We start from the raw sequence: 26,950 nt of genomic DNA, 5'->3' as shown, positions 1-26,950 counted from the left end.
AAGTGTAGATTACCCAGTGTGTCAAGATCAATTATGGAAATCATAGAAGCAAATAAAAAAGAACCGTTCAGTGTAGCATAAATTAAACAACAGCAACAACAAAGCAAAGAAAAAACTAATGCAAAATAGCAAAAGAATTAAAAACGAAGAGAAATTTTTTTCCAACCTCTAAGAAAGAAAAACCACAGCAAGGAAATTATGCAAATCGTTACGACAACAACAACAATAGTGTGTTAGTGAAACCTAAGGAATACCAACGAAACATATTAAGAATGCTTACCCTGCTGAGCGAGTGTCATTTTTGGACAACTCGTGAGGACATACGTATTAAAAATACCGATTTCGGTTGTTTACGTTATACCCGCCAGCGGGAACTACAACAATTACCAGCCAATGATTTGTATGCCGAGGCAAAAAGGGATTATATTGAGAGGCGGAATGGAGTGGCCGTCTTGAAAAGTTCACGCAAAGCCATTGGTCGCCTGAAAGATAATCTTAAACGTTTAGAAGAACTTTTACGTACCCAACATAAAGTCGTCCATATTCATTGGCCCGAAGATTCGCATGTACTGCTGTTGTTTGCCAATGGCATAATCGCACATATATGTATTGATGCATTTACCGGTGACATATCCCGTATGGTGTATGAGAAATATTTAGTTGGTAAATTGGCAGCTGAAACAATTACAGATGGTAAGTGCCAAATTTAAAATATCTATATTTTCTAATTTATTAAAGAAGCAAGTTTGTGTCTTAAGTCTTTTGTTATAATACATAAAGTGTGTTAGTTTGTTTCTTAAATCTTTTGTTTTATTGCATTCCTTGTCCCGAAGTTTTAATACAGATTTTTCATACAAATCTTTACCCTTATAGCGAACTTTTCTTATAACAAACCTTCTGATAAAAACGTAACAAGGAAAAACTTTTTGACAGCGATTTTATATTCGGAAAGTCTCAATCTCAATAAAACATTTATCATTAAAAATTATTGATTTTTTTACAAGTAACACTAATTAAAACAATATAGGTATATTTTTCAAGTAGTTCAAAAATAAACTATGATAATATGGGTCCAATTTTTAATCGGGTGAGCTTAGAAATACGAATATTCTCCAACATGAGAAAATCCAAAGTCCGCAATTTTTCATTAAAAATGTGATTTAGAAGTCTAGACAGTGTTGATATCAGGGCTTAAAAATAACTTATGGTCCATTGGCGTATTGTATTGAAAAATTAGTAGATTTAGATCCATGGTTATAAGGATATACTTCTTCAAATTCAATATTTCCTGAGATATGGGTATCTAAAGTTCCGCTACAATCCTTGTCTTTTCCCGTGGCTTTTACAATTCACTAAGCCGATTGGCACCAATTTTTAATCATTTGAATGACCTCTTTTGGAAAAAGTAATATAATTAAAAGGAGATTATGTTGCTTAGCCGATTTTGGTATCTGTCCATAGGACAGAGCCTTAATCTCCAAAAACACCCAATTATAATTAAAAATCTCTTAAGTTTATGAGCGGTCGCAGACATTCGCTAAATTTTGGACAGAGAACATATGAAGGCATCGATTGGTGCTATAACAATTAAAAAATCCTCTGACACTGCTTGGCACTAGGTTCTGAAAATCACAACCTATGCTAAATTTCACTTCATTCCGGCAGATTTGGAGTCGTTTGCGTACAATGGGATAAATTTATGTACATCGATTTATATATACACTTAATATATATTATTTGGTATGCCGCACTTTTCAAAATTTATCTCAATGAGATACCCGTTCGAAATATGTCTGCATCTGCACAAATTTCAAAAAGAAGCCATACCACCATTCTAGTCTCAATTTAATTCGTTGTGCAAAATTTCCTGTCAATATAAAAGGACCTTGGTGCACTATTTACCTAAAATCGGACGAAAATATATATTGGAGCTATATCGAAATCTGAACCGATTTTCCTGAAAATCACCAAACATCACTCTGGACTCAATTTTGTACACTATGTCAAATTTCTTGCAACTCCAAGGATATTTGGTGCACTATTTACCTAAAATCGGACGAAAATATGTATGGGAGCTTCATCGAAATCTGAACCGATTTTCCCAAATCTCACCATTCATCATTATATACTCAATTCATTACACTATGCCAATTTCGTGCAAATCGAAGGATATAAAGGGACTTTGGTGCACTATTTACCTAAAATCGGACGAAAATATATATGGGGCTATATCTAAATCTGAACCGATTTCCACGAAATTTTACACACATCGTTCTCGACTTAATTCAGTACGATATGTCAAATTTCATGCAAATCGAAAGAAATATAGGGACTTTGGTACTCCATTTCTATTAAATCGGACGAAAATATATATGGGAGCTATATCTAAATCTGAACCGATTTTCACGAAACTTTACACACATCACTCTAGTCTTAATTTAGTACGCTATGCCAAATTTCGTGCAAATCGAAAGATATATAGGTACTTTAAAGTCTTAAATCGGACGAACATTTATATGGGAGCTATATCTAAATCTGAACCGATTTTTCCCAAATTCAATAGGGTTCGTCCTTGGGCCAAATGAATAAGCTGTGCGAAATGTCATCCAATACTAATAAAAAATGCGACCTGTTTACAATTTAACATGGACAGGCAGACGGACGGACATACATAAATCGACATAAAAAGTAATTCTATGCATATTCTCAAAAGGAACCATGCGTCTAACTCGTTTCCTTTTGCCTGTTACAAACATATGCACGAAGACATAATACCCTGCACCACAGTGTGGTTATAAAAATCGTGTTTAAATTAACCTTAGACCTGATAGATCCAGTTATAAGAATCAATACCTCTCTGTGTTCACAACGATTTTAAACAAATTCTACCATCTTCCAAACATTATTGAAATATTCGAATTAATGTCCTATCCCAATTTTTCTAGCCGGGTTCTCACTTGAATAGAGTGCTAAGATTCCCTTTTTTGTTCAATACTCTATTTAAAATTTCCATTCAAAACTTGTCGAAGGAAAATCGGAGGTTTTCACTAATTGGTGAAGAGAACTACTTTTGTTTTTGGCGGGATTTACAAAATGACTATTGTCGTAGTCCAACTCAACAGTATTACCATATCGGACATGTTTGGTAAAAATCAACCAAATATGAATAAATTGAAATATTTATCAAATTTACCATTTCTCCATAAATTTGATATGATGTGATTTTGGAGCATCTATGGCATTATATATTGTTTGTGTGCTATTAAAGATCTTTTATAACCGACTCATCATTTGCGATGTATTTAGACTGATTCTAAATCTTCTGATTCTATACTTTAATTTGTAGTAACCGAAAATGAAAACTGAACCTCGACACATTAGAAATCATTTTAAATATGTTTTATCCTATTGGGAAAGAATCCATTCAATTCCCCTTTACAATTTCATACAGCGTAACGTTAACGTAAATTTGGAACAACCTTTTACCTGATTCTGTTACTAATTTTTTATATGGATAAAAAAATTCTATGTGATACCACTTACAATTGCTACTCCCTGTATTTATGGACAAAAAGATGAAAAAAGAATACTAATTCTCCTGTTCCAACTATCAAGCACTTCGTTCTCAAAACCTTGCCATCATTGAAAATAATATTTATTACCACACTGCGAACATAATATTTCTTCGCTATATATTTAATCCAATAGTTAATTTTGCCTAATCTATCATTGGATTAGTGAGATTTAAATTTTAAATTTAATTCATTAGAAGCCCAAAAATTCCCATCTTAAAATATTTTGTTATACGTTTATGTTAAAACGTATGTTTGTTTGAATGCATTTACTGCAAACCTTACAAAGAGGCCACCTCTATGAGAAAATGTATTATTTTCTTCTTTCACCCAAAACCTCTGCAACAACTTCTTGGCTGCGACATCATAACGTTCATGTCTTCTTAAGCATCGCTCTCTGTGTGTGTATGTGCATGCAATTAAATGTTAATTATTTCTTTCTTTTTTATGACTTCCCCTTGTCCATAGACTTGCACATTTTATTACACTTAATTCTATTAACAATATTTCTTGTTCGCTCCTTTTCTTTGTTGTCTTTTTTTTCTTTGCTTCTCAAGCATTTTTTACGCATTCCCACATTGTATTGGCCTACAATACCAATCAGGTGACAGTTATACATCTACAAAAACCCAATACACGAACACAAGGTCCTGAGAAAATATCCAATATGGAACCAAAAATATTTCATGCCATTATACCGGGTACAGCGGAACGAAAGTTAGCTCGACGCATTAGTGTGAACACCAGCCACAATATGTTTGTTATATGGACAAAATCATCACAAAATGAAGTGTTTCCTTGGCGGCCAACAATACGAGATCAGGATCGTGCCAATATACATGTGTTTAAATTAAAGGGGTGAGTGATTTTTTACGGAATTTTTTTTATTAAAAATTGTAAATTTCCATTTTATTTTCAGAAATCAATTGGATTTCTTTGCCTATTGTTGGTCCGAAAATGATCCTTTGTGTGTGGATTTTTTACGTTCCACCGATAATCAAATATTAACATTGGAACAAAAAATCTCCCGCAAGGGCGAAATTTCCGCTGAAGTCTGTAGCTATGAAATAGTTGTGGGTAAAATGCAAAGAACCCCATTGTCCTCCATTGCGGTGGGTACTCAAATAACATGTTTTGCATTTAGTCCAGATCAGGAAAAACTATTTTTGGGTAGTGCAGATCGTAATATTTGCCTACACGACTTGGTATTGCAAACAACCAAATGTGTTACACAAATTGATATTGTAAGTAACACAACAAAAACACGCCCAAATATTTAACATAAAATCTTTTATTTTTCTAGGTCCCCATACAATGTTCTTGGCATAGTGATTCCAGTCTAATTGTTATTGCCAACACCAGATCACAGTTTCAGTGTTTTGATTTGGCCCTTACACCTGTTGGCAATCAACTGCAAAGTGAAGATGTAACACCCTCGAATTTATTAGATTTATCACATTATTTTTCCGCCCAACCAACCCTGCTGCAAATATCATTTAGTCGTAAACCAGAATTGCATCACTATTCTCATCCATACGCAGCCACAGATTGTTTTCTGTTACTGCTATACGATCAGGGTCCTATTGGCTGCTTGAGATTCTTTGCCGGAGCTGGTATGCGTGGTGATATTCATAATTCTGGCCTAACCGCCGATGTCATATTGGATAAATATTTGGCCTTAAATCAACTGGAAAAGGCTGTTAACCTTCTAAATGCTTTAAATTGGGAAACCTATGGAGCAGTATGTCTAATATCTTTGCATAAAATTGCCAATCATGTTTTCTATCGTGGGGATCAAAAGAAAATACGTATTGAACTTATGAACAAGGCATTGAAAACATTTTCCGATTCCCTTACCGAAGAAACAAAAGATGAATTCAGTGATCAAGTTTTTGATTTGAAGAGAAGGTTTTTCTTTTTTCTTCTAAGGTATGTGTGGGACATTTGTTTTATAGTATCTTAATTTATTTTCTAAAATCCATTTTCTTTTGTCTAGACAAAATCTCTTTGCTGAAGCCTTCGAAGTGGCCCAAGACATTGAAGACTATGATCTATTTATGGATCTCTTTAATGTTACAAAAAGTGATCCAAATCTTGTGGAATTTTCTGCAGCATGTTTTAGTCAAGCGGCAGCCATACTTCACGAGGAAGATATGGTCAATGGTAATGTGAGTGCAAGTGATTTTCGTTCAGAATCGGTGTGTTCACAATCAACTGGTTCGGACACCACCAATTGTCGTAACAAATTACCACCCACCACCCAGCAACAATATCAAAAATTCCTTAAAGATTATGTGCCACCTTTGCCCTCCTTTAAATCGAAAGTTTTTAATGCTGAAATGATCAAAATAAATATGCCAAAATCAGATGTCCACAATATGGATTCTCATCATATAGTACAACAGCAACAACATCAGGAAAGGACAAGACCGCCACCTCCACCAATACCGGATAAAAAACAAACTATATTAAATCCTACTACATTGTCTGCGGCAAAAACGGCAGCTTTAAGTAGTAATTTAGCCAATCTCAGCATGAAAAGTGCAAGAAATTCCATTCACAATAATAATACAATGAATATGCATAGTTCCTCCATAACACCGCAGTGGTCTGATTTGGGGATTTCATTAAAAAATCCAAATCCAGCTACCAAATCAGCATTTACACCACTCTATAATACAAATAACAACAATGGTGGTTTGATGATCAACGGTGGTCTAAATAACAACAATGTAAATTTACATACACCCCACATACCGCCAACATCACCTGCTCCACATGGTTATTTTCAAACAACAAGTGAGTCCTTAAACAACAACAACCACAACCATCTAATGGGTCATCAACAACGTTATCAAATGTCATCGTCGTCGACAACAGCAGCAACAACAACGCCATCCACAGTATTACCCATTGCACCAATTGCCATGTATCAACCGAAATTTTTTCAACATCCTCTGGTATCTGGCACTATACCATCATCAGCGTCGACTAGTGCGGCGGGTACATCTCTGGCAGCCCATAGCATATCCAATGAAGAATATCAAAAAGTGTTATTAAGTAAAAAACCCACCGCTTCAATACTTTCGAATGGTTCGACAACTCAAAATGGTAGTAACACCTCGGTATTGAGTGGCATAAGCGGCGCACAAAATGGCAATGCCAAAGATAGTGGTGGGGGTAAATCATCAAATGGTGAAAAAAATAAAGTGAAATTTTCCGATACCGTGCAAGTGGCAGTTGTCCCGGTAAGTATCAAAATTGTATGATATTTTTTAACATAGGTTTTTTTTTAATACACCAATAGAGAAAAATGTAAGAAGTATTATGGTCGTGGTTACAGGAAGCTTTTTTGAACGAAACTATTTTTTATATTAACAGTTCCAGAGACATATTGTCTCTGTGGGCCCGATAATGTTGCGGTAGATAGGTTAGGTTAGGTTTGGGATGTACGGCTGTTGTAACAACCGTCCACTCGGAAACTATGTCCATTGTGATCATCCTTTATGTATAGGTGTACCTATAAAGAGAAAGAAGAAAAGATAGTGGAAGAGTAGAGAGAGAGGTAGTCAGAATAGGTGGGAGCGGAAGAGACATTATTTTAGCCAAGTCAATTTTTTGACAAAGCCTAGAATTAGGTTAGGGTCTATTTTGGAGAAGAAGACTAGATTATCAATTTCATAACATCCAAACTGTTTATGTCTTCTGCTGATCAGCGATGGACATTTGCAAAGGATGTGTTCAATTGTTTCCACTTCTTCTTCATCCTCACATAGACGACAGTAATCCTCTCCACTGGAGTCCCACTTAGAAGTGAGAGATCTAACTTTGCAGTGACCAGTAATGATCCCCACAACGATCTTAATCTCCCTCTTGTTGTGATCCAGCAGCGAAGACGTTCTTTTATGAGAGAATTCTGGCCAGATGGATTTAGAGATTCTGCATGCAGGTTCCCTTAGCCATCTGTTGCCGACTACCTCGCAATAGAACGCGCGGATTCTGCCAATGAAATAGCTAATAGGGGGTTTCACAGATCTCTCAATCAGAAGACTGGACGACTGTGACCCCCCTCGAGCAAGCTCGTCGGCTATCTCATTCCCTTCAATATCGTTATGTCCTGGAACCCAGCATAACCCAACTATTTGACGTATATCATTCAGAGCGGTCTTACAATCATGAACTGCTTTCGAGTTTATAGTATGCGACTTCACCGCTTTCAGGGCCGCCTGACTATCTACGTAAATAGTCAGCGGTCCTGTAAAGTCTGTATTAAGTGCTTTTACTATCTCGGCCGCTTTCGTGATTGCAAGAATCTCTGCTTGAAAAACGCTACAATCATTGTTGAGGTTATATGAGTTTCGTATACCTAATTCCCTGCAGTAGACGCCTGCGCCAGTGCCTTCTTCCATCTTGGACCCGTCTGTGAAGATTGACAGACCTGGCAGAGGTAGGGAGCCACTAGTCCAGGATTCCCTGTCAGGAAATTCGACTTTAATGTCATTAAAATCCCTGTGGGGGGAATATAATCACTGATATGACTATCCCCCCTAAAAAGGTCATAACTTGGCGTTATGTTTAGAATGCTGGCATGACCATAGTTCAGCGATTTCAAGGCATCTGTTTCCCGGAGTCTCAGGGCACACCTAGCAGCCTGGAATTTGATCAGAATGTCCAATGGTTGGAGATTCAAGATTGCATTCAAGGCTGCTTGTGGTGTGCTTCTTAATGCTCCAGTGATCAGAATTGAAGCCGATCGCTGTACTAAGCTCAGTCTTGTCAGCAGCTTCTTTTTATTCACCCCCTGCCACCAGACAAGACATCCATAGGTAAGTATGGGTAAGACAATCGTCGTATACAACCAGTGTATAATTCCGGGTCTCAATCCCCAACTCTTGCCTATGGAGTTCTTGCATGAATAGAGTGCCATCAATCCCTTCTTAGAGCGTTCCTCGACATTCCTATTCCACAGTAACTTGCGGTCTAGGACAGTGCCAAGATATTTAGCTTCATCAGAGAGGGTTAATGTCACTCCACCAAGTGATGGCAGACGGAAACTAGGAACTTTCCTAGTGAAGAGTACCAGTTCGGTTTTTGTGGGGTTTACACCAAGACCTTTGGTGCAAGCCCAATTTGACAGCGTTGAAAGAGCACCCTCTAGGATGTCTGATATTGTCGTAATAAACTTTCCCCCAACCAACAAGACTACATCATCGGCATAGGCTACTACCTTTATCCTGAGATGGTTGAATTTCATAAGTACCTCATTTATCACCAGAAGCCACAAAAGGGGGGAAAGAACTCCACCCTGAGGTGTGCCTCTGTTGACAGATTTCCTCACGGAACTCTCTCCTAGGGATGAGTTGATAATTCTGCTTTCCAGCATTCTATCAATCCATTCCGTAAGGAGTGAGGGGATACCTATGTCTACGAGAGCAGAATGGATTGCCTCTAGCTTCACATTGTTGAAAGCTCCTTCGATGTCGAGGAATGCTGCCAACGTGTAGCCAGAGGACTCCATATTCTTCTCGATGTATCCAACCACCTCATGCAGAGCTGTATCCACTGATCTGCCCTTGATATAGGCATGTTGGGATTTACTAAGTTTATTACGGTCAATGGTATCTCTAATTTCTGAGTCTAGTAACCTTTCTAAAGTTTTTAGTAGAAAGGAAGAAAGACTAATCGGTCTATAGTCTTTAGGTACCGTATGACTCGGCTTCCCGGCTTTCGGGATGAAGGTCACGGTAACCTCTTTCCATAGACTGGGTATGTACGACAAAAGTAAACAAGCCCTAAAAATGTCCTGCAGATATGATATTATCCGTTCATCTGCGTGTTGCAGCATGGCCGGTGTTATACCATCTGGACCAGGAGATTTGTAGGGTTGAAAACTATTTATCGCCCATATCATTTTTGGGTATCTTATAGTGTCTTCTATCATCTTCTCCTCTTCCCTCGTCCGAACTGTAAGCTGATGCACACACTGCGCATCTTCCCTATAGTCCTTACAACCAGGAATGTGGGTTGATGATAGAAGATCAAGAGTCTCACTACCAGAGTTTGTCCACGTTCCATCACTTCGCTTAATACTTCCTATGGATTTTGGATCCTTAGAGAGTACTCTGCGGAATCTGGCCGCTTCGTTGACTCCTTCGATCGACTCGCTATAGCAGACCCAAGACTCACGTTTAGCTTTCTTGATTTCGCCCTTGTACCTATTGAATTGTCTTTTATAGACATCCCAATCTGTACTGAGCTTTGTCTTACTAGCTCTATTATAAGCTTTCCTTGCAGCCTTCCGCAAGGTTGCAAGGTCCTGTGACCACCATACCGGCTGAGATTTCTTCCCAGGGTATGTTAGAGGACAAGATGCCTCATAGCTCTTCAGAAGAGTGGCCGTGACATTTTTCACAGCTAATTCAACATCCTCAACCGTTTTGAGATCATTACGATCCCGAAAAGAGGCTGCTGTTTTAGCTTTGAATTTGTCCCAGTTCGTCTTCCGAGGATTCCTATAAGGTTTCTGTTTAGCTCTAGAGGTAGGAATCTGGAAGGATATGAGTCTGTGATCCGAAAAGGAACATTTCTCAGACACCTCCCAGTTTACGACCCCAGAGTCGTCCATATTTGTGAGGGTTATATCAATGACTTCACCTCTCACCCTATTAACAAAAGTTGGTGTATTGCCTCTATTACAAATTCTAAGATTATAGCTAAGTATAAACTCGAAGATGGACTCACCTCTTGTGTTTGTGTTGCTGCTTCCCCAATAGAAGTGATGTGCGTTGGCGTCACATCCCAAGATGATGTCACCAACTCTGCTCATCTCCTCCAATAGGCGGCATACAACAGTGCCGGGTGGGTCAGGAGCTTCGTAGGGAAGATAGACGGCAGAGACTATCAGTGGCTTCGTGGTACCTCTGTCTAGTCTTGCTGTCGTCATATCTCCATTGCTGAAATTAGAAAGAAGCATTAAATTTAACTCCTTTTTAGCAAGAATACACGTTCTCACCTTCTCTCCATTGGAGGTAGACAAAAGCGTATATTTGGTGTCGCCCAGTCCAGTCACCTTACCTTTGTACAGGTAAGGTTCCTGGATGAGCGCCACGTCGATGTTTGAGGAAGAAAGGGTGAGTAGCAGTTCAGCAGCTGCTGCTTTACAGTGATGCAGATTAATCTGGATCACGTTAAGCGCTTGCTGCTGCCTGCCTATTGTTTTGGAGTGGTGAGGCGGAAACAAAGTTTCCCCATTCCATAAACAAGCTCACCCTTGTTCTTCCTCAAGTACTCCTCTCCCGCAGAGTCGGTAGCGAACTTCGCGACTACACCGCCGTTCCTTTCAAACGAGGCGAGGATTCTCCACCTCCTCGTCTGAAGGCCGTCGTTCTGCTTCTCCAATAACCTCAGTGTCTTCTCCAGCCCCTTGAAAGGTTTTGGGATAAACACCGAGGTTACCATACCGCTCGGTATCTCTCGAACCGCTACGGCCGCCAGACGACCACCCTCCCAAAGGGGGTCCAGGCTGTTGATTGTCTTCTTAAGAAAATCTGAAGTCTTCTTAGTGCGACAATCAACAACCTTTACTCCTTTGTAAGAGGAGGTCAGGCCAAACCGCAGGCTCTCTCGATCAACCTCGTCGGACAGGAAGAGGTCCTTCAGATAGCTGTCGACCAGCTCCCATCTATCCTCACTGATAAACCCGTCAGGGTCAGCTCGGTCGATGATCGCTACCCGCAGATCTTCCGGAACCTCTTTCGGATCAGCAGAGTCGCTTTGCTCAGTTGTAGGTGTCTGGGCTACCTGCTTCGAGACAGCGTGTTTGGTTTTCACCCCACAATCGCTGCTCTTGGCAGGTTTCTCCTTCGACGCTACCACCGAAGCAAAGGAAGCAGAGCTCTGTACGGCCGACGACTGCGTGGGCCTCTTTGCAGCAGGTTGTTGCTCCTCCGAGGACCTCATTCTCTTGACAGCCGTGGGCTGTGGCCGAGATTTGGCACCCGGGGTAGCAGCTACTGCAGAGGTATGCCCAGCAGACGCAGGCACCTGCTTCGCGTCCGCTACCTTCTGCTTGACCACTGGCGACTGCCCAATTGTCACCGCCTTGGCTGTCAGCTTTGGCAATTCGGCAGAAGGTGGATTGACAGAGGGCGGTTGTGCCTTATCGGTCTTCTTGGAGGCCTTTTTACGGGCTCTCTTTCGGGCCGACTTCGACAGTCCCCTGCCTTCTGTCTTTGTGGATTCTGATGTCTGAGACGTCTCAGTACTCAGTTTACCCTTTGGGGGTGCTGAGGGCTTAGACGTCTCAGGCATCAGCTTCCTGGATGTACCGGGGCCATCAGCAGGTTTCTCCTTCTTAGAAGGGACTACCGCCGTGGTCTTAGTACTGGGTCGGGGGATCCTGTCAATCAAGAAGTCCCTCTCAATGTCATCAGGATAGTTCCTAGAGAACTTCCTAATGAGTTTGAGGTTCCTCTTGATTAACAGGAACTCCTTACCGTTTGCAGAAATTTACTGCTCTCCGATACATTTTCTTGGCAGCGATTTCCTTAGCGTCAGCTTGTCTATGTTGCGGTAGATAGTCATGGGAGTTAGTGTTCCTCGACCTGCACATTCCTCAAGTGGAAGGAAGTTGCCAAATTGATGAGATAGGGAGGTTTTCAACTTTTCTCATATGTTTTCAACGACAGGACACGACGCCATTATCGCATAATCATCTACAGTTGAATACAGTAAAGACAGGGGTTAAACAGCTCCGGATATATCACCCACGTCGAGATCAAGCGATTGTGCAGCTGTATCTGTTACAATAAGGTCAATTTCAAATCCGAACGTTGACGAACCGGCAATTCTTTTGGCAAACGTGCATGTTTGGACTGGTGAAAATCAGTCTAGCTGACAGGGCTGTAGTTCTGGTAGGGGAAAACCTACACGGGACTCTAAATCCGCGATAGTCTAGAGAAGCAAAGTAAGGACAACTTCGACTAGTTAGACAGATTGATAACGGAAGAGCAATGTGGGGATACGCTTCCGGAGGAACTGCTACTGAATCTCAACCTAACTGATGATGAGCTGGACACCACGGTGATCCCAGCCAAGTCCTCAAAAGGGGATTGTTGTAGCATTAACGAAGGCAGAACCTTTTGACCAACCGGCTTCAAGTCTGACTACATCAGGTCATGTGTCGGCACTTGCCGACAATAAACTTCAGAGGCAATCTGCGGCGGAGGCGATGTCCGACGATGGGGAATCTGTTGAGACCCCAGCTCGAAGCCTAACCTAGCCTAGCTCGAAGCCTAACCCTAGTCAAAAGGCAAAGGAAAAGGCTAATGAGAAGGTTAGGTTTTGGGATGTGCAGTCACTTATGTGGCTGCAGCACTCTGAGACCGTTAAGTCCGTTGTGATCATCCACGAGAAGAAAACAGATCTATAGGGGAGAGAAGATTGGGGAAATAAAGAGAGATGAGAAGCTTACAGAAAGATATAAAAAAGGTAAGATTGGAATAATGTCGATGGCTATAGAAAACAGACAGAAGATATATTACGTGTCAAGGTTGCACTTTCCCAACCACTTTAGTTCCTAATTATGCTGTAAATTAGAGCAGGTCCGGTGTTGAGAAGAAGCTAAGACTCGGTAAAAAATGAGCACTAGTCTGTGCCGCCTATAAGCCAGGGCTGGACAGTGACACAGAAGATGCGCAATTGTCTCCGTCTCCTCCTCGTCAACGCAGAGTCTACAGTAATCAATTGCATCTAGATCCCATTTACTAGTAAAGGCCCTGATATTGCAGTGACCAGTAACGATTCCTGTCATTATTCTTATTTCAGCTTTGCTCAGGTTCAACAGTGAGTGCGTTCTTTTGGTAGGCAGAGTCGGCCAAATGGATCTTGACACGTTGCACCTAGGTTTGTTGTGCCAAAGTTCATAGGCTCTTTTGTCGAAGAACGCCTCAAAGTTCCGGTAAAAGATGACATATGGGTGGTTTGATTGAGTCATCAATTGCTAGATCTGTTGATTGAGATCCTCGTCTTACTGGAGGGCTCTGTCTCAAAGCCCGATTCTACGCCTAGCGACAAAAGTGAGGCTAAAGCTTTGGGTTGATCCACCACTGGTCGGAATAGGAAGAAGGGAAAGTCCGGCAAGGAACCATCGTCTCCTGGGAGAGAGACGAGACGCATCCGCTTTTCAGAAGGCCGCAACCTTCACCCAAGTAGACGATGACTTCGCGTTTGGCTGACCCATCTACCTCTTATGCGGCTGTCGCTGACGGCGGAGAAAAAGCCTAGTACAGAGAAGGCATCAACCTCCTCTGGAAAGGCAAACTCCAAGTTTCGTAGTCAGAGACAGCGTAAGCCACATATTCTTATTCCGCTTTGCTCAGGTTAGTTCTTTAATCTGATAGAGTTGGCCAGATGGGTCACATTGCATATAGGTTCGTCGTGCCATATTTCACTGACTCTTACGTGGAAGAAAGTCTCAATAATTGGAAAAATATGACATTGAGTTGTTTGATAGAGTCAGCGATTGCTAGATCTGTAGATAGTTATCCTCGTCTAGTAGTTCGCCTGCTTTTTTATCTCCCATAATATCACAGTGTCCTGGTACCCAACGAAGTCGGTAGCTGTTAGATAGTGTTTCTAAAGCTGTTCTGCATTATGGATTTGATGTTGCAGGTGTGATGGCTTTACGAGCCGTCTAACTATCAACAGATACTCACCGGTTCAATGATCTCAGCATCCAGATGTTTAATTAACTCCGCAACCTTCCAAATCTCGAAGATTACAGCCTAGTCGCTATCTAACCTGTATGGATACACAAGAGTTAGTCTTTCACCATCTTGAATCCGATTGTATGTTAGGGTTTCAGGTCTGTTAATATTTTATAAAAGAGAGGTTACAACAACTGTTAGACTCTAGGGATGTTATGTTTTTATACCCTCCACCATAGTATGGAGGGTATATTAATGTTGTCATTCCATTTGTAACTCGTCGAATTCTAAGACGATCTAGCCATGCCCGTCTGTTGTAATCACGCTATCTTCTGGAGGAATTGAGATAGGGTGCTGAAATTTTTCATAGGTTTGTCTTTTATCTGCAGGCAGGTCAAGTTCGAAGATGGGATATATCGGTCCACGTTTAGGCATAGCTCCCATATAACGGTAGCCCCCAATTGTCTGTATTTTGGGGTTCTTGAGCGCGTTTTTCAACCGAATTCGCTGAAATTTGTTATATTGGGTTCTTATTGGGTACTAAATGTCTTCACAAAAATATAAATATTGGTCCCCTTTTTATAGTAGTCCCCATATAACGGTACCTCCTAACTTTCAGTATTTTGGAGGTTTTGATCTTAATTTTCCACCGAATTGGCTGTAATTTAGTATTTTGTGTTCTTAATAGGTACCACAAAAAAATTATGAATATAGATCCATTTTTTCGGATAGCCCCAATATAAGGATACCCAAAGGACGAGCCCTATTGAAATTGGGAAAAATCGATACACATTTAGATATAACTCCCATATATATTTTCGTCCGATTTAAGGTAAATAGTGCAACAAAGTCCCTAAATATCTTTCGATTTGAACGAAATTTGGCACAGCGTACTGAATTAAGCCTAGAATGATGTTTGCTATGGTTCGTGGAAATCGTTTCAGAGTTAGATATAGCCCTATATATATATATATATATATATATATATTTCGTCCGATTCAATGTAAATGTTGCACCAAAGTTCGAATATATTTTTCAACTTGCACGAAATTTGGCATAGCGTAGTGAATTGAGTCTAGAATGATGTGTGCTAAGTTTCGTGAAGATCCGTTCAGATTTAGATATATTTTGGTCCGATTTTACATAAATGGTGCACCAAACTCTTAATGTTTGTCCGATTAACACGAAATTTTGTACAACGTATCAAATTGAGACTTGAACGACGTTATTGGGTTTTGTTGAAATAGGTGCAGATGTAGCCATAGCTTTCATATGTATTTCGATCGGGTATCTGATTGAGATTAAATATTTAACAGTGCGGCGTACCGAATAGCGTGTATCAATTTTGCAATAAATAGTTTCCATAAATTTGTTCCATGGCACGCTGAATCTGTTCCTTCGAGGGAACATTGAAATACGATTTTAACGATACATATGTACAATATACCGAAAGTGGTGAAGGGTATTATATAGTCGGCTCAGTCCGACTTTACTACATTCTTTACTGGTTTATATTAAAATAGCTGATTTGTTCCGCGTTTTGAGTTTGGTTCTAAGACTCTGTTGTAATCATTTCACCTGCGGAGGATACCGAGATAAAAAACGAGAACGTAAGGTTCAATAATGAACTATAACCCGCATTTAGGTCCCTAGTCCCTGTGTGAGAGGTACAAGAAGGAGTGGACCGATATTCCCAATTTTCGAATTTGAACTTAACCCTTTTCCACTTGTTAATATCTCACTAGAAACGTTATCATCAGAGTCTGGTCTTTATCACATTAAAAATAAAAATTATAAATCAAAAAACTTATTTTCAGAAAAAAAATAAAATTTTATTTAATTGAAAGGCTGTTGCTTCTTTACAGGAAATACCACGACGAGATAAATCCCTGATGGCCAAACGTAATGGTTATGCCCGCCCACCACCAAGAAATTTTACCAATCCAAAAAAGGAATTACAAGATAGTTTACCATTATGCCATCCGAATGATGATTATCTTAAAGATTTTAATCCATTGCCTGCAGGTAGCCAGCCTTGAGAAATGGCAAAAACATTTCTAAAATGAATTTATTTTATATTTTTTCTGTGTACATAAAAACAAAACTGACTGTTGTAAATTTTTAGTTGAATCTCATCATAGAACATCGCATGAACTACAATATCAACAACATTCCATGAATATCAACAATAACAACACTGGACATAATGTGACGTCAACGAACATGACACCACCACCAGCATCATCATCGTCTAATGGAACACCCGTGAAAGTTGTACATTTTGGTGTTGTTTAATTATAAATGCAATTTAATAATCATAGAATTGATTATGTTAAATCTAAAAGAAAGTGTCTTCCAAAACATATATGAACATATATTTGATGCATTCCCATTTCTCCCCTTCTCTAGATATAAAGCTTTAAAATGGTTATAAGTTTGTAGTTTTAAATGCTAGTTTTTTTGCAATATTTATAATGATTGTTAAACGTGTTATTTTTTAAGTATAGCAAATATTTTTATTGTAGTATATTGAGTAGTGCAACAACAAAAACATGGTTTATTTATATGTAAATGATTTTTTTCAAACACTTTTTATACGTTTTTGTACGCAATTTATTTTTATCTTTCTTATATCGAAATAAAAACAAACAAAAAATTATTTATATTCACATCCCTATTACAGTTTTACTTTTTCTTGCCACCACTACCACCAGTTTGCATTCTCTCCAATTCAGCTTTAAGTTCCAATAAATCTTTATCGGGTACATAACGTCTTTCTTCGCATTCGTCTGTGTGTTCTTGTACAGTCAATTCAACACCTTCGGGTAGAGCGGCCTGAGCAATTCTCAAAAATGCTGGATACAATGGAACATCGACATCTTGTAATTGTAGATTACGTTCATATATTTTCAGACGATATTCTGAATCGGTGACCATGGAATTGGGCTTGAGTCTTTGTACGGTCATATTTTGTGGGGGAAGTGCATAACTGCAAAGACAAACAAAATTAAGTTGAAAGATTTTTTTAATATACGAATGAGTAATATGATAATTAATTCCAATAGGGAATTTTTTTATACCGAGGACAGCACATTTTAAAATACATTCAGAAAAATAGTATACTAAAAGCAATAGGCAACAATAACAACACAGAACAGGTGCTCTAAATGGTTAGAACACCTTAACTACTGCAATATAAATTTAAAACAGCTATGGTCTACAATTAAGAGTCTATCTGATCTCCCTGCTATTTCTGATGCCAAAAAGTGTGCATTGCAGTTCTGCCGTCAATTCATTGAGCCTCCATCTTCGCAGAACAGGCCCCGCGAGCAGTTATCCGCAGATCCAAGAATCTTAAAAGAGACCTGCAGCCAATTTCATTTACATCTAGAGAGGTAGAGGCATTTATCTCCAAATCCAAGCCATCAAAAGCCCTTAATTCTGAGGGCATATCCATGTTCATGTTAAAGAAACTTGGAGCAATAGGGCTGGGCTATCTGACCAAAGTTATCGAGTTATCGATGTCACAGTTGGTAATTCCTTACATTTGGAAAGTTGCCCGCATTATTCCAATTCTAAAACGTGATAAGTCCGCTACTAGTGGGGAATTCTACCGCCCGATTTCTCTTCTGTCACCAGTAGTTAAAGTTTTAGAGTCTCTGTTGCTTATGTCCCTGAAACAGCATTTCTTGCTACCAACCAACACGGTTTCAGGGAATCATATAGCAAAACGACGTCTTTGCAAGAAATTACTTCCAAGATTGCGAATGGCCTCAATCAGCGACGACCACCTGAACGGACTATTGTGGCAGCTTTAGATCTGTCCAAGGCGTTTGATACGGTCGATCATTCCGAGCTGATATCATACATCATAAATTCATCCCTTGCGAATGATATCAAGCGTTGGCTTGCCAACTACCTTAATGGGCGGCAGGCCCTCGTTGAGTTCCGTAGCCAAAAAATCCAAATATCGCAAGATCAAAATGGGAGTACCGGAAGGCGGTGACCTATATTCCATTTTCTTCAACATGTATCTTGCGCAATCTCCCCATTCCTCCACCAGATGTTTCAGTGGTGTCGTACGGCGTTAAAATTGACGACGTCAGTGCAAGAATTTCCAACTATTTAGCCACCATCACCAACTAAAGTCTACTGTGTCACTTCCTGGACGCGAGAAGTCAATCTAGAACTTGACATTTCCGTTGAAGGTAGACGCATCCCCACCGTCCATAATCCTTCGATAACATCCTTCATTTCTCATCACATTCCAATTACATCAACCAGAATGTGAAATCTAGGAATAAAGTTCTGAAAGCTTTGGCTGGCACCTCCTGGGGCAAGCATAAAGAAACGTTGGTAACGACTTATAAGGCAATACATGAACAGATTTTCCATAGCAAATGCGATAAAATCCGTGCATCCACTGGTCTCCGAAACAATAAATGGCTACAGATGCAATAAAGTCCTACAACAAAATCCTCCTGCAATTTCCTATGCAAACTCGTTCAATTCTGGCACAACTAAGGTCTGGATACAGCAATGTTCTCAACTCGCATCGAGAGCGCATTGTCCCCGGAACCCTAAACAGGTGCCCCTCCTGCCAGCAAAGCTCTCATGACACACACCATCTATTCAATTGTCCGTCCGAGCCTACAAGTCTATTGCCTATAGACTTATGGCCAAATCCAATTTCCTAATAATTAATTAATATATCTTCCTTCTTCCGTTTTTTATCAACATTTTCAGGAAAGAACTTTCATAAACAAACAACCAGTTACAACAACAACACATGAGAATAACACAAAAACAGAAATGACATGGGATTGTATCGGCGCTTTTTAACCTCTACTTTTTCGATATTCCACGCCTTACAGACGACATGAATGTAATTTACACCAATGCAATTGCCGATGCGCCACTTAAATACAGTGTGAATGTCTTCTTCGAAGTTAAAGTTCAAAACATATACGGTTTTGTGCATATCATGTAACAGGTCCACTGATATTCGAACTATATATTTTTTTCTTAATTCAACAACAATTTACTAAAAATGTATTACAATAATAACAAACACTTGTCTACTTACCAATCAGCTACATCGATATCCAAATATTCGGCAACATTATGCAGGTAACGTTGATAGCTTTCCAAAATTGGATAATCGTAACCTTTTATTTGGACATTTAAACTGGGATATTGTGGATATTTTGGTTTGAGAGACTGCAAAAAATAATAATATAATAATCATAAAAAACTAATTCATTTTTTTAATCCCAAAATACATACATCCAAATAGTCAGGTTCATATACATCTGTGGCTCGGACACATGAAGTTGTTACCACATTTCTAGCTGCTTGCACATTTGTTTGCTTCAATACTTGACCAACAAGAGGATTGAGCTAATTTGCAATAAACAAAATTAAATGTTTTATTTATAATATTCAACAATTTCTATTCATAATTGCTTACCTTTCTGAGCATTTTGTATTTTTACTCTCTTATTTTGGAGGGGTTATATCACAAAACAAAATATAACAATACCAACCAGCGATTGGCTCCTTGCCGATTTTTATTTAAATGCCGACAAATAACAGCTGTTACGTTGTTAATCGAACTATCGAATCAGCACACAAAACAGATGTTTTTGTTTGTTTATGGTGATTTCAATGACACAGGGTGTAGAAAATATACAAATTAATAAATGTATATAATGGGTTACATATTAGTGTAATGATACATTTACATCCACCAACAAGAAATTAAACAATTATGTGTACACCATCGGTTATAAATTATTCTAATACCATGTTTACAGGGAACATAATTTACCACAAAAGTAGAGTGGAATCCACTGTTATTTTTGTAAAGTCGAAAATGTTGCCATATAAAACGCCGTGTTTAGATATGTCATTGAAAGTCTATTATAAACTCTAGTCACGTCAGTGCCAAATATCGTCAATTCCGCAAGTGTGCTGATCATCTATATTTAGATGATTTTAAGATTTGAAATGCCATCATCATACCAAAGAGTCAATTTACAAGGTTTCAGATAGCTCAAATCTTAAAACGTTCGGGTTGGCGTCGCTACTGAAACCGGAATAGGATGCTAGCTACGGTGAATTATATAGGATGAATTTACTTTTGTTTCCTGTTAACATATACCAAAACAGCTTGTAGCATACAACGGTTTTGATATCGCCAACCCTGACAACATCGAGAATTCTTTTCTCCGGCCGTTTGAAAATTTAGATAATCAATTATATGTGTGTATACTAGACAGCTGTTGGCGTTCCGGAACAAATTATACATACCTCGCGAAGTTTTTGAGTTCCCAAGGGTTGAATTATATCTCCGGGGCTGTATAACCTATAATTTGCTTATACCGGTATTCGACACTTTACAAATATCAGTAATATCGTCGGATCCTGTTGTTCTTTCACACTGTTTACACCGGCAGTTGTTGCCTAGACAAAGAAACCATGTTAACGGCTTTTAAATCGATGTCAGAGCATCAAGGTACCTGCTCATGACTCCATGTCTTGTATCGCCCGATGGGAGTAATTTAGAGTCACATTTGTGCGAGAAATGGGAATTCTTTCCATAAAGAAATCTCTCATTATTTTGGTATGTTCTGGAGAACTTCCGGTTGAACCTGGTCTGGATGCTTCTTTAGCGCATATGGTGCTGCTGAAACATTAATTTTACTAATGGGATACTCATCAGATTTCATATCTACCTCCATCAGTTTGGAGTTAGGTTTTTAATCTCCGCAAAAATGGAGTCGAGTGCTTGACCAAGGTCCTCAACTTGTCGATAGCCACCCGCGTCGTTCCCGAAGCCTGGACAATGGGTAGGGTGGTCCCGCTACTGAAGTCGGGCAAGGATGCCAGCAAAGGTGAATCTTACAGGCCGATTTCACTATTGTCGCCAGTAGCGAAGACCCTTGAGGCATTACTTCACCCCAGCTTTAGAGAAAGCTATCCAGTTGCGAATCATCAACATGGATTCCGTAAGCAACACACTACAACAACAGCGTTGCACGCCATCTCAACACGTATAAGTCGAGGATTTAACCAGAACCGGCCGTGCGGTAGAACAGTGTTGGTAACGTTCCGGAACAAGAAGTCTAAACCCCGTAGAGTTAAACATGGAGTTCCCCAGTGTTGAGTGATTTCTCCGGGACTGTTTAAACTCTACCTTTCCGGTATTCATATGCAGACGATTGTACGATCATGACGTCGGGTCCCATTGTTGAGGACATATATCTGAAGACGAACGCCTTTCTCGTCGAATTAGCGGTAGGTCTGTGGCAATCTATGCGGTTCCTGTGTGGTCTGCGAACACTAGTGATACGCAATGGAGAAGTATTCAGACCAGTCAGAACGCCGCCCTGGGGTGGACCATCTTCATGAGGAGGCGAAGATCCTTCCCTTACGTCAGCATAGCAATATGCTTTCGTTGCAGTACCTGTTCGGGTGCTTCAGGGACAATCATCCCAACCACCACATGGTGGACCAGACGTGTCAGGAAGGATCTTCATGATCTAGAGAGGGAGATTCAACGTTGTAAAAGGGAGCCTCTAGATCAAGTTGCCTATCGAGCAGTTCTGAATAGCATTGATACTGATGCAGTAGCCGCAGTACTGAACGGATACATACTGAATGCCGTCCTCGGAGCTCTCCCCCACCCATAGCCGCTGAAGAACGTCAGCTGCTCAGACAAACCAGAGTAAGTTTGGCTTAATTACGTTCAGGATGGTCCAGTCGTCTAAATTCGAATTGGGCACGCATGTGGTACAGGCCTCATACCACACTGCACTTATTCAATTGCCCAGTAAAATCTACTCGCCTTACTCCTGACGAGTAGATTTGGAAGTAGACAGTGCTGCATTTCTTAACTTGGAGACAGAACCAGATTGGATTTAAACAGGAAAACTATATTCATATAAACTGCTACAACAATAACAACAACCAACTTGCCCCGTTTCTACGACAGAGGGGTCTACGATCCGAAACAACCCGAGTCTTTCTCGGCCAACGTCTGTCACCTCATCCCATTGTGTAAAAACAATAGGGCTGCTACAACAACAACCATCTTGCCCATAGTCAAACTTCGGGAAAGACGTGGGTGGCTATCGACAAATTATTAGTTTGAACTGTCGGCTTCTTTATATATATATATATATATTTATATATATATATATATATATATATATATATATATATTTTAAACTTGAATATTTTCATACGTACATTAACGTTCACTCGATCAAAAAAAATTTGTGCCGAACTGTCATTCAAACCTCATAGTGTGTATACTGCCTTATTTTTGCTCGAGCAAGTCAAGTAATCAACATAACATGTAAACAATTTGATTTGACAACCCTACTCAACCTACTGTCACGTTTAGCATTTACGATTACTTGACTACTTACCAACACTGAACAATCTGACAACAGAACATTTCTAAAGCGGCGCAGTAGCAGAGTGTCAAAAAGGAAAAAAGAGTAATATGTACGTGCTAGAAAAATAAAATTTCCAATTGAAAATATCCGCAAGATTCATGAATTTTATTAAATAAATACGTAAATAAAGGTGTTTACATCATTTATAAAACAAATATAATTGAAAATACACGACCGGCAAATTGTAAGGCATAACAAAAATGCTGACAACAAAACAAATAAAACAGTTTCTGTATTGGGTGACGTTGCTGGAAATATGGGGGATTGTTTCATGTGTATCAGATCCAGGAATAACAAAATTTACTTTATCTCCAGTAAGTGTGAAGTAACCATAGAAATAATATGCAAATTGCTAATAACTTTCTTCTTGGCAGAATGCTCCAACGGAGAGGGAAATGAGACCCCTATTGGCCAATACAAAAATCTATGCAAAATGTAAGTTGTGTTGTTGTAAGAAAGTAGTGGCGAATGCTAGAAGGATGTGGGTGGAGGAAGACAATTGAAAGAGAAACACGTAACAAAATAAAAACTAATTGTTCCAATTTTCATTGCAGTGGAGTGTGAAGCTAATATCGAAACTGAATTCGATATCATAATTAGTACATCGCTGGTGGAGAGACAATGTTGGTTCGATGCCCCCGAGGTATGTTGTTACGCTTCATTTCAACACAAAACATATATTTTTTTAATTGATTCTCTAATATGTTAACAGGTCCAAAAAGCATTCGACATATTGGAAAGTCAACAAAGAGCTCAAAATCAAAGCGCCCAAGTTGTGCATAAATATCAAATAGCCGGTACATGTCCACATCATTTAATTGTTTTGGAAATACCTAACAATGAGGTTCAGGGTGCTGTTGGAGCTAATGCTTTGACATCGGCTGATACGGCAACGGTGAAGCCCGGTGATACAACATCACAATTGACTGCTAAATCCCCTGCTGATACTTTGAAAAATGCCAAACATCCACTGTCGGTGAGTAGATCCAATGAAGTGCGTTCTTTACCGCTTTTGTGTGTGTATTTGTAGTCATGTTTTGCAGTATTTTCTATGAATCACAAAAGTAATTACAGTGGAACATACTAATAGTGAATTACATGTACTGAATAATTTGCATTGCTGCAAGCAATCACAATATAAATTTTCCACAGATATGACGAACGTATTAATCCATTAGAATATACTTAACCCACAATAAATAGTTTATGTCATTGAAATATTTATTGTCCAGGGTATAAGAATATATGTTAGTTATTCGGAACCCTAAATGTTATCTCTATTGTTTAATGTCAAAAAAATTTTCAGAATGGATATAATTTGTTTATCCTCATTCTTTATAGCCTTGTTTGCCTGTTCATTGGCCAAATGTTTTGTTTAGTTACCCCCCTCATTTCAGAACCAATGGTTTCTTATCTTATTTCTTTAGAAACCTCTTATCACATATTTAATACTTACACATTTGTTACTTCGTTTTCTCTGTTGTACCCATTCATTATGGTTTCGATATAAATGTCTCCAGTATATCTTTAGGCAAAAAACAAAATTAACTAAATGTTTAAAAATAATTGTCTTTGCTTAGGAAAACAATTACTTCTTATCACATAAACTCAATTTAAGCAACCACTTGTTCGAATTAGAATGCCACATGGAGGTAGCATTTTTGAAAAGAATACATATTTTAACAAGTCGTTTTTTTTAAGATAAATAAAATGTTTTAAAAATGTTCTTCGCTTAGAGGAGTTAACAATTATCACATAGACTACCGAAAGGTCTTCAAGAATAATTTCCCTTTAAAAGACCATGAAACATCTCAGAGAAGACTAGTATAGAAGCATTTAGGTCTACTAGAGGACATATATCATCCCTTAAAAGAACAGTTGATCTTCTCATATGAAGCTAGAAAGTTTTCCCATATAAGGCATGTTCACTCCTAGAAGCCCAAACATCTTCTTTAGAAGATACGAATATGCTCTAAGAAGAACAAAATGATTTTTTCATACAATGTCAGAAGTTTTTCTCGAAATAAGGTAGGTACTTTTTGGTATTCTTTTAAAATACCAAATGGTTTTCTATGATAGAACATAATTTCGTATGAGAAGATTTCATAGATATAGAGAATGTCCTTCCGATTAAGGCAAAAAGAATATCGGAAAGATCTTTCCTACAATACCAGAAAAGGCTTCACTAGCGAACCAAAAAAATTTTCCCTAAAATAATAAAAAAAAAGTCACAGAAGAAAAAAAATCCGAATGTTTTACTTTAGAAGGTATCTTCGATGATCTACCTTGGTCGAAAAGAATATTGTCTTAAGTCGAACAGCATCCAGTGATCGCTAGCCTTGTTATTGATTCGTCCATCTCACTGGTAGTTTTCCAACATGGCTTCTTTGCAACGGCGGAGGCATATAAAACTGCGGTTATCTAAGTCTCCACCTTGGATTTCTTTCCACTTTCGTACTTCCTCATTAAATTCGGGTCCTATAGCCGCCAATTTAAAATAAAAATGTTAATTTCTTTGCCTAGGTGACCTCTATTCAATCAAGAGAAAAAATTGTTATTACAATTATTATATCATTATTTGTTTACTTCCAGCCAACCAATCGTCCCTTATATACCATTTCGCATGATGGTATCTATGAACTATCCATAACTGTTGAAACAAAAACACCAGAACCTACAGATTTTTCAGCCATGGTCACAGTGGAAATGTTGGGTCCATATGGTTATATATCAGCTACCGATTTTCCATTTTTACCGGTAAGTTTTTTCACTCCTCCTTTATCGAATGAAACTTAACAAAAAAATTGGCATTCCCTGTCCTTGTTCCAGTTCTATGGTATAATGTGCATTGTCTACGTAATATTTGGTGTCATTTGGTTGGGTGTATCCTTTATGCAATGGCGTGATTTATTGCGTATACAATTCTGGATAGGTGGTGTCATTCTATTGGGCATGTTGGAAAAGGCATTTTTCTATGCTGAATATCATTCGGTAAATACAAGTGGTGTTTCGGTGCCGGGCGCTGAATTAACTGCTGAATTTGTATCGTGTGCCAAAAGAACATTGGCTCGCATGTTGGTGATCATCATGAGTTTGGGTTTTGGTATTGTAAAGTAAGTATTTTTTTGTTAACAATTTTTTTTTTTATTTTTATTGCATTGTTTATTTTTTAATTGTCATAGACCTCGTCTGGGCCCATTACTACATCGTGTGGTAGGTGTTGGCCTCTTGTATTTCTTGTTGGCCTGTGTTGAAAGTTATTTACGTGTTATGCGTAACAAACCGGATGTGCAAAATGAATTATTGGTGGCCAGTATTCCTTTGGCAGTTTTAGACACTGGAATTTGTTGGTGGATCTTTACATCATTGGTACAGACCACACGTACTCTACGTTTACGAAGGTATGTAATTAATTTTTATTTATTAAAATGAAATATTATTAATAATTTAATATTCAATTTGCTGTTTACAGAAACATGGTCAAATTGTCTTTGTATAGACATTTCACAAATACATTAATATTTTCTGTAATTGCTTCCGTTATATTTATGTTGTATGCTTTACGTTTACGTAAAGCTGAAAATTGCACGCCGGTATGTTTGCTATTTTTTCGAAAAATTTCTTCCTATTTTTATTAAAAACAAAAAATTCCATATTTTAGGGTTGGCGTAATATATGGATTGATACAGCATTTTGGCATATCCTATTCTCAGTTTTGTTATTGGTTATCATGATTTTGTGGCGTCCCACAAATAATAATCAACGATATGCATTTACACCACTGCTCGATAATCCCGAAGACGAAGATGATGAGGGTAAGTTAATTTGAAATTGTTAAAGTTATTTAAAACAATATAGTTTACTCTTCTACGAGGAAACCTACAGCTCCTCCAAAAGAAATCATTCTGGAAAATGTTCAAAAGAACTCGATTTAATAACTATGAAATTCTTTTAAATGTTTTTTTTTTCAATTTTCAGAAGAGGATCAATTTGTGGCAGATGTATATGGTGTGAAAATGCGTGGCACCAACAGTAACGGAGCCAAAACACCGCCATCCAAAACGACAACCAACGAAGAAGATGATCTACGTTGGGTCGAAGAAAATATACCCGAATCAATGGCTGATGTTACATTACCCGCCCTTGATTCTGACGAAGAAATTATCAATACGAAATTCGAAGTGTCGAAAATGCAATAGATCATCGA

At 38.7% G+C, this 26,950-nt stretch overlaps 3 protein-coding genes across 3 annotated transcripts; 2 read left to right on the top strand and 1 right to left on the bottom strand.

Moving 5' to 3' along the window:
* Positions 1-272: 272 nt before the first annotated feature.
* LOC133338155 (WD repeat-containing and planar cell polarity effector protein fritz) lies at positions 273-16,329 on the top strand. Its single transcript, XM_061546338.1, has 6 exons — positions 273-693; positions 4,130-4,430; positions 4,492-4,816; positions 4,876-5,501; positions 5,569-6,820; positions 16,144-16,329. The coding sequence occupies exons 1-6, from the start codon at positions 273-275 to the stop codon at positions 16,315-16,317; spliced, it is 3,099 nt and encodes a 1,032-aa protein (XP_061402322.1). The 3' UTR covers positions 16,318-16,329.
* Positions 16,330-16,962: 633 nt separating this feature from the next.
* Positions 16,963-19,760, bottom strand: LOC133338154 (large ribosomal subunit protein mL48). The gene is made up of 4 exons (XM_061546337.1): positions 19,749-19,760; positions 19,565-19,678; positions 19,365-19,507; positions 16,963-17,267 (listed from the first exon to the last, which is right to left on the bottom strand). The coding sequence occupies exons 1-4, from the start codon at positions 19,758-19,760 to the stop codon at positions 16,964-16,966; spliced, it is 573 nt and encodes a 190-aa protein (XP_061402321.1). The 3' UTR covers position 16,963.
* A 3,155-nt stretch (positions 19,761-22,915) lies between these two features.
* Positions 22,916-26,950, top strand: LOC133338153 (transmembrane protein 87A). The gene is made up of 10 exons (XM_061546336.1): positions 22,916-23,057; positions 23,118-23,178; positions 23,298-23,386; positions 23,456-23,719; positions 25,336-25,500; positions 25,573-25,856; positions 25,926-26,144; positions 26,216-26,336; positions 26,405-26,558; positions 26,722-26,950. Exons 1-10 carry the CDS (start codon positions 22,944-22,946, stop codon positions 26,940-26,942), a joined length of 1,692 nt encoding a protein of 563 aa, XP_061402320.1. The 5' UTR covers positions 22,916-22,943; the 3' UTR covers positions 26,943-26,950.

This window comes from Musca vetustissima, unplaced genomic scaffold (assembly GCF_032173495.1).
Source record: "Musca vetustissima isolate MV318-11 ecotype Yass unplaced genomic scaffold, APGP_CSIRO_Mvet_v1 utg43337, whole genome shotgun sequence".
Taxonomy (NCBI): domain Eukaryota; kingdom Metazoa; phylum Arthropoda; class Insecta; order Diptera; family Muscidae; genus Musca; species Musca vetustissima.
Note: the sequence above shows the minus strand (reverse complement) of the source record. Positions and strands in the feature narration are given on the sequence as shown.

Excerpts from the sequence above, each read along its gene's own strand:
- LOC133338154 (XM_061546337.1), bottom strand. Across the intron at positions 19,508-19,564 it reads ATGAACCTGACTATTTGGAT|TTTTTGCAGTCTCTCAAACC; the intron begins GTATGTATTTTG and ends TTATATTATTAT. Across the intron at positions 17,268-19,364 it reads GATATCGATGTAGCTGATTG|TTATGCACTTCCCCCACAAA; the intron begins GTAAGTAGACAA and ends TTGTCTTTGCAG.
- LOC133338155 (XM_061546338.1), top strand. The coding sequence starts at position 273 with ATGCTTACCCTGCTGAGCGAGTGTCATTTTTGGACAACTCGTGAGGAC. Across the intron at positions 5,502-5,568 it reads TTTTTCTTTTTTCTTCTAAG|ACAAAATCTCTTTGCTGAAG; the intron begins GTATGTGTGGGA and ends TCTTTTGTCTAG. Across the intron at positions 6,821-16,143 it reads TGCAAGTGGCAGTTGTCCCG|GAAATACCACGACGAGATAA; the intron begins GTAAGTATCAAA and ends GCTTCTTTACAG.
- LOC133338153 (XM_061546336.1), top strand. The coding sequence starts at position 22,944 with ATGCTGACAACAAAACAAATAAAACAGTTTCTGTATTGGGTGACGTTG. Across the intron at positions 23,179-23,297 it reads TACAAAAATCTATGCAAAAT|TGGAGTGTGAAGCTAATATC; the intron begins GTAAGTTGTGTT and ends TTTTCATTGCAG. Across the intron at positions 25,501-25,572 it reads CCGATTTTCCATTTTTACCG|TTCTATGGTATAATGTGCAT; the intron begins GTAAGTTTTTTC and ends TCCTTGTTCCAG.